Here is a 7,012-nt window from a genome sequence, read left to right on the forward strand (position 1 = left end):
CGGGCAGCTCCACCCAAACCAAGGGAGCTTTGGTGCAAGTTTTCATGGTCTAAAATTGCAATGAAAAAGGAGCAACAACACAACTTAACTGTGAGTTGGTATCAGCACACCCAAGTGCTTACAAAGAGCATGAATGCTCACGTTGGGGCTGTTCACAGCCAAACAATACAGAGGTCAACCACATCCCCACCTCCCAACCAAACCAAACGATATCATTGACACGCTACTTACCAAATGAATCCATCTGAAAATGCACAACAGCCAATGTGTGAGTTAAGAAAGCAAAACAGCACAGACCCCCAACAGCAGGAAGTGAGGAACCGTGACTGTGCCATACAGTAAACTGAGACAGAAAACCCATCCAAATGTGAACCTGCCCAATGCTGTGTGCCCCATCTGGACCCTGAAATTACAACAGGCTTTGCTTAAAACACAACCACCTCCTGCTGGGAAGTAACTGTCTGGGTATCCACTCAGAATGCTGTTACCTCACATAATGATCCAGAGCAACTGCAGCAGGTGTTTGGTTTTGCTTGGATTTTGTTCCAGTTCAAACTAAGAAGGGAAATATGGTTTTAGTTAGGAATTAATTAAGCTCAACAATTCACAATTAAAACATTCCTATGGGGTTTCTTTTAAAATACGGTAAAACCTTAAAAAGTCAGAGGGAAGGAGTTAACCAAAGAGCTCCTGTCCACGCATGAATGGCAGCCCAAGGTCTTCAATACCTCCAATTTCAACCTCAGGATTCAAAAGGAAATACAGCTGCATCTTGTTTGGATTAGAGCTACTACCCGATGTTCCTATTTTTCCCCCTCTGGTAACAGCCACCTCAGAGCATTGCCCTGCTTGCCTCCTACCCCTGCATGCTGACCATGCTTCAAGGAGAAGCCTGCATGGCCCAGGGTCCTCACTGCTGCTCAAATAAACGACTTCATTTCAGCAATCAAACCCCAGCACTGCTGAGATGACCGGCAGAAGCCAACAGCAGCAGGATTTCATCTCCTTTGTCCTGGCTGGATGCTTTTCTCCCTGCAAAGCTCTGTACTTCTGCTCTACCCAGGTCCTCACCTGGGTAGGGTAGACAGCTACTGGCTGCACTGGCAGGGAACACTCAGTGCTCTGCAGCACCAGCACCTGCTTCTGTTTGCTCTCGTGCTTTTTAGACACACGTTGCCTGAGCGTGTCATTAAGCAGCAGATTAACACGTCTGACAGCATAAGAGCAGAGGGTCCTTATGGCTCCAAATACATTTTAATTCCAACTGTGAAGGCAGAAGCAGCCGGGGTTTGGTAGCAGGCTTATGGCTACAGCCCCACTACAAACACTCCTGAGCTGCTTCACTAACACTGCTAACAACTAAGAGCAAACACACGTTTTAAACAGCATGCAGTAAATGACATGGTGCTGAACAGGTCTGTGCCCAACGTACCTTTGAGCTTACAGCTGTGCCACTGCCAAACAGAAAGAAACTGCATAGAGAGGCCAGCTTTGGATTTTCAGTTATTTTCTCGGTGTAGAACAGCTGAACCGAAGCAAATCAGAACTTTGCCCCTTAAAGATGAGACTGACTTAAGCCAATGAGCAGACAGATTTACACGCTAACACATCAGTCCTCACTGAGCAGACAAGCAGCCTCAGGCTAAAACACCTACATATGGAAACATACACTTCTGTTACAAAGCTGTAATATCAGATTAAAGGTTAAAAAAGGCATGTACATATTCAGACCTGCCCGAGAGCTGGACAGACACACTCTTTGTGCATTGCCTTCTTGATTCTTTAATGTTCTGCCTTCTGGGATGATGGCTGAGACGCCAACCCCCCAAAAAAAACACATACAGTTCTATTTATCGTCCTCTCAGCACAAGGAGTTTCTCTGTAACAGTAAGAACAGCGGACAAATACTATGTATTCAAAATACAATTACTCCAGGAGGACTCAAGTTTTCTTCTTCCGTGGCCATTGAATACCAGCAAGTTTCAGGCATCTGAAGGCATTGTCTGAGAGAGAGTTTTCATCACATAAAAGCACCTTGATTCTCGTGACCTTTTGTGTTTCAATGTCCCAGTGAAAGCAGTGGCACTCGAGTGGAGAAGGAAAGCAGTGCACCAACTGTTCTAGGAGGAGGAGATGGACGATTTGTTTAGGGATGTCACCACTAAACCACCACTTAAATCCAGACTTCGACCTTCTTTCTCCTAGAAACATCATAAAAGAAGAAATTCTTAATGCTGCTTTCAAATACACAAGCTTTTAAGTTCAAAAGATGGATTCATACCCTGTTTTTATATTGGTTTGAGGTTACCTGAGCATTTAAGCACACAGCTTGCTGTGAGACTTGAAAAATCCTTAGCAAAGCATTTGTCCTTTCTTTTTTCCCCCCGTTTTCTCATCCCCACAACCAAACCTCATCAAGAGGCGGTGCAGAAGCTGGATTTAGCACCTGTGTGTCGCTGCCAGCTGTGCACCCAGCTCACAGCAGCATCCTGCTTACCTATGATTGAGAACACCCTGGCAGTGCTTTGGGAACTAGGGATATACAGCTCCTGTGGGTTCACCTTTTGTCTCCAAAGTGGAACCCTCAGCTAAAACTACTCCCGCTGCTGAGACACACATTGCCTCTTCAATCTGTCCCCAAGGAGTTACGGGGGTGCAGCCTGAGTTTAAACAGCCACTCAATTAAGTTATTTTCCTTTTGGTCCCGTATAACCAGTGTTATGAATGCTGTTACCCACTGTGGTGACACTGACTTTGGTGCTCTCAGGCAGAGCTATGCAGAAATGACAGCCATCACACCAATGAAAACAAACAAGGTGACATACTTACAGCTCTGTAATCCAAAAACATCTCCTTGAAAGCCAGGAAATCAGTAAATGTGAGAAGCATATCGAATATATCACCTGCCATTTCATCCTTGTGCTGCCTACAGAGAGAAGAAGTTGAAGAATGAGAAAACCATGCGTTCAATTTTGGTTTCCAAAGACTGATGTGTAAGTCAGAAGAATTCACATTCAGCCAGTGTTTGTTCCAGTTATTCTAAGTAGAGAAACACTGCAAGTTGACCCATCTAGAGCTGTTAATGGAGCTATTCACTTTAATGAGCCTTTAGTAGATGGCACATACCTGCACAGGTAACACAAAAGCCTTACTGCTGTTAGTCTGGGGGATGCTACTGAGTGAGAATTCAAAGCTTCCTGGACCCAAACCTTTAGAACTCAGCTCAGATCCTAGAGAGGCCTTGCTAAGCTTAAAGGATACAGCCCCCAGAGCCACCACGCATAACAAAAGCAAATCAGGAAGGTGGGGAATGGGAAAGCCTGTTTTTAAACAGGTTCAAAGCACAATAAGCTGTGGGTAGGAGTGGTTGTGGGTTTGCTTGTTGTGTTTACCAGCAATCCAGGCAGAAAAATGGTTTTAAAACAAATATCAGCATAATATTCCAGGAATTTAGAGTAGCCATGCCCTACTACTATCATCATTGTTGTTAAGGGGGAGCTTCTTTTTCAAGGGAGAACTATGAACAGATACATTCAAATCTAGATAGAACTGAGACACGTACAACCCTCCCTCCCCCCCAGCAACAGCAAAGCAGAAGACTTACTGCAAAGACATTGTGAAAGCAGTCATATCAAAACCAGGAATCCGATCGAGCAGTTTTTCCTCAATGTATTTCTCAATTAAGGAGATCTTAAAAGAAAACACACAAAGGTCAATCAAATCAATCAAAACCAACAAAAGAAAAGGAATTCCCCCCTTCTTCCCCCCTCCTCATGAACCCAGCAAGTTACAGAAGGGAGAATGCAAGGCCTGACACTGGCCTTAGTAAAATCAAAGAGTGATCCATATGAAGGATAAGAAGTATCTTACATATTCATTAAAAATAGAAGTGTAGATGAGCTTGTTTTCTTCTGAATCATCAAACTCCTGGTAGTGCTTCTCCATAAAAGTCCTCTGTATGGACTGGAAGTCATCATCTGGACCACAACAAAGAGGCATCATCTAGTTAGGAGTTGAGTCATTCTTTTCACAACAGAAACCCCACTGTCACCGCTCCTCTGCTTCCCTGTGGCAGCCACCAGCCTGGCACACGTGCAGGCAGTCACACCACGAGCACAGCTGCTGCTGCTGGGCCACATCCTGGCCCATCTGTGAGAGGACAGAGGGAGCAGCTCCAGCTGAGGGAGCGCATCACCCGGGCAGCAGCACATCGCTGTGTTTTGGCAGCAGCTCTGCCCTCAGGATGGAATTTGAAGTCGATTCTCTTCCTACAGCTTCTCAAACTCAACAGTATCAGCCAGACTGTCAGACTGTCAGCTACTGAAGGCTTTTTTTTCCCCAGTTGTGGAGATGAATAAGGCAAGTTACCACCAAACTCAACACAACAGGCAGGCTGCACACCTCTTGGTTAAGCTGAGAGCTCACGATTGCCTCTGCTCACATAGATTGGCTCTACTGAACATTCTTACCACCAACAAGTTCTGCCACGTTGCAGACTGTTGTTGTGCAAACAACATAGAAAATACTTTCCTGTACATTATTTTAATGCAGGGATGACGAGGAGGAAGGAAAGACAGCAGGTATAGGGTAGACTGGCTGTGTGCATGCAGCATTTTTAGCACCCATCTCGTTGCCTGCTTGCTGAGCTTACCCATGATGATATCCTCCAGGTATCCAATGACAGCATCAAACTCCGCATCAGATGGGGAGGAGCTGAAAGCACAAAAGGTGGCACTGCATAAATGCACATTTCAACTACAGGAAAAATAAACCTTAGAGATGTTAAGGAATGGTCAAGTACAAACAAGCCCAGTAAACTTAAGCAAGAACAATTTGCTACTGTTAACCTAGAAAATACTCCATTAGACCAATGTCTAATGTCGATTGGACAGATCAGAGACTGCTGTGTGGGATTTTCATTAGGCATCTATAATGTTTTCCTAATTAAAAAGTTGTTTTACTGGCATCACTGTTAAGTGATTCCAGTCCGGATGCAAAAAGAACAGGAAGAATATCATTGTAACACCAAATTAAACATTTCCTGAGCCACAAATCCAGGCTTCTACCACAATATTTCCTTCTGTTCTTTTTCTTGCATCACTCAACATGGTGACCACAGAACTCTAGATGCTATTTTGCAGCACTTGGTCTTGTGGAGTTGCTTAATATATGCATTATTTCTCTATAGAAACTTAAATGCTTTTCCTGCTGCATGCTACACACAAAGGGCAGAGCCTCATAAGCTCCTTCTGTAATAAGCAGAGGTTAAGCATCGTTATTGATCTGAACACACCCAGGGAAGGAACTTCTGGCAGCAGCATTTCAGGACTCTGCTAATTTTCTTGTTCAGACACAACAGCTCTAAGAGAGCAGAACTCTTTCAGACTGTGCTGCTATCACACAGCAGTCCACCAGAATGAAGCCAAGAGCAGTTTAACTGTTCAGCCATAGGGCTCACCCTGACCAGAAAAAACAAAGACATTTGAGCACCAGCCCGTGTTCCAGCAACATCTGGGATCTGTTAAAGCTTAGAAGATGAGGTAAGGGAAGCCCAAAGCTGAATGCGTGCACTTCCAGCAGAGGGCACAGCTTGTCCAGAAGAGGAGCTCACCCAGGACAGCAGCAGCTCTGCTCTCCTTGAGCATCGACTTTCTGACTTGAAGCAACTTCTCATTTCACATTGCTATGCAAGGAGAACATGCTAAGGATCATTTGCTTTTCTTATTTCTCTCTCTCCCAGTGAACACTACCACCATTTTTAGAGCCTTTTCCAGCTTATATTTCATAGCTTGTTCTATTAATTGAAGCCAGTTTCAGCTTGTGGAGCACGTCACCCAACTGTAGCTGTTCCACACCAGCAGATTGCACCTCTCTGTGTGCACCCATACCTGCACATCTCAGTAAACACACGCTCACAAACCCCGTGGTTTAAGCACAACAAGGTCGGCACAACCTGTGCTGCTGTAGCAGCCCAAGGGCCTGCGTGTCCTTGAGGTGTAATAAAAGAATCTGAAAGAGTGTGAAGCACAGCCACACATCACCTAAAGCTTGTGGCTGAAGGGGAAGAGCAGGCCAGGAAGTACAGGGTGAACCTTAACACCCACACGTGTAAAGTTTGGTTCTGCCATAGGAAAACAGAACAGTTGGGCTGGGAGGGACCTTAAAGCCCACCCAGTCCCAAGCCCCACTGTTGGTGTGTACATCTCTTATGGCTCAGGCTGCACAAGGCTCTATGAAGCCTGACCCTGAGCACCTCCATCAGGCCATGGGCACCCACAGGAGCTCAGTGCCCTCCCGATGTGCAGCCCTCCAAACCCCCACTCTTGTAGTTTAAATCCATCGCTACAAGGGCCACCAGGTGCTGCTCAGTGCATGGAGTTGGGACTCAATGGATGCCCCTCCATCCCATGGCTCTGCACTGCTCCCATCCACCCAGCGGGCAGCACAGCACACGTTAACTCTCGTATTAAACCCCTATGGAGATGCTTTAAGCAGGACCCGACACAGAACGGCTCGTACTCACACAGCTACACCGAAGTTCTCCTCCTCTGAACTCTCCATCCCTCCAGCATCACAGACAACGTGCCGTACCGCAGCTGGCTGCAATCCTCCTTGTGTTGAGCCGAAGCGCTGAGGATTCACACGGTTGAGGCGTTAATATAACGCTAATTAAGCTAATTACAGCTAATTGAGCTATAAGGACGGCAGGGCCCACCCGGCGCACACACAGGCCTTGTCCCCCCAGTTCCCCCTAGGCCACCTCCCGGCCAGGCCGTTACCTTGGAAACGCTTCCTTCCGGCCCGCCCGCAGCCAATCGCAGAGCAGAAGCGGCCACAGAAGTCCCGCCCACACGCTAGGAAGAGCCAATGGGAGAAGGGGCGCGCCGCCATAGTAGGCCGCCAAGCAGTTGGGACTGGGGGGGGCCCGTCTTCTATAAGCGCTTCCCTCAGAGCCGAGGCCACGAACCCAGCTCCCAACACGAGCAGCAGCACAATAAAACCCCACAAACAC

The 7,012-nt window shown here is 46.6% G+C and overlaps 1 protein-coding gene across 1 annotated transcript; it reads right to left on the minus strand.

Moving 5' to 3' along the window:
• Positions 1–1,235: 1,235 nt before the first annotated feature.
• ARL2BP (ARF like GTPase 2 binding protein) lies at positions 1,236–6,829 on the minus strand. The gene is made up of 7 exons (XM_085551706.1): positions 6,780–6,829; positions 6,524–6,630; positions 4,652–4,713; positions 3,871–3,977; positions 3,605–3,690; positions 2,830–2,926; positions 1,236–2,201 (listed from the first exon to the last, which is right to left on the minus strand). Exons 2-7 carry the CDS (start codon positions 6,559–6,561, stop codon positions 2,121–2,123), a joined length of 471 nt encoding a protein of 156 aa, XP_085407832.1. The 5' UTR covers positions 6,562–6,630; positions 6,780–6,829; the 3' UTR covers positions 1,236–2,120.
• Positions 6,830–7,012: the final 183 nt, after the last annotated feature.

Source organism: Coturnix japonica, chromosome 6 (assembly GCF_054131305.1).
Source record: "Coturnix japonica strain WE chromosome 6, WE-NBRP24, whole genome shotgun sequence".
In the NCBI taxonomy this organism is placed as follows: domain Eukaryota; kingdom Metazoa; phylum Chordata; class Aves; order Galliformes; family Phasianidae; genus Coturnix; species Coturnix japonica.

Excerpts from the sequence above, each read along its gene's own strand:
- ARL2BP (XM_085551706.1), bottom strand. The coding sequence starts at position 6,561 with ATGGAGAGTTCAGAGGAGGAGAACTTCGGTGTAGCTGT. Across the intron at positions 2,927-3,604 it reads GCTTTCACAATGTCTTTGCA|GCAGCACAAGGATGAAATGG; the intron begins GTAAGTCTTCTG and ends TTCTCTCTGTAG. Across the intron at positions 2,202-2,829 it reads TGTTTTTGGATTACAGAGCT|GAGAAAGAAGGTCGAAGTCT; the intron begins GTAAGTATGTCA and ends TGATGTTTCTAG.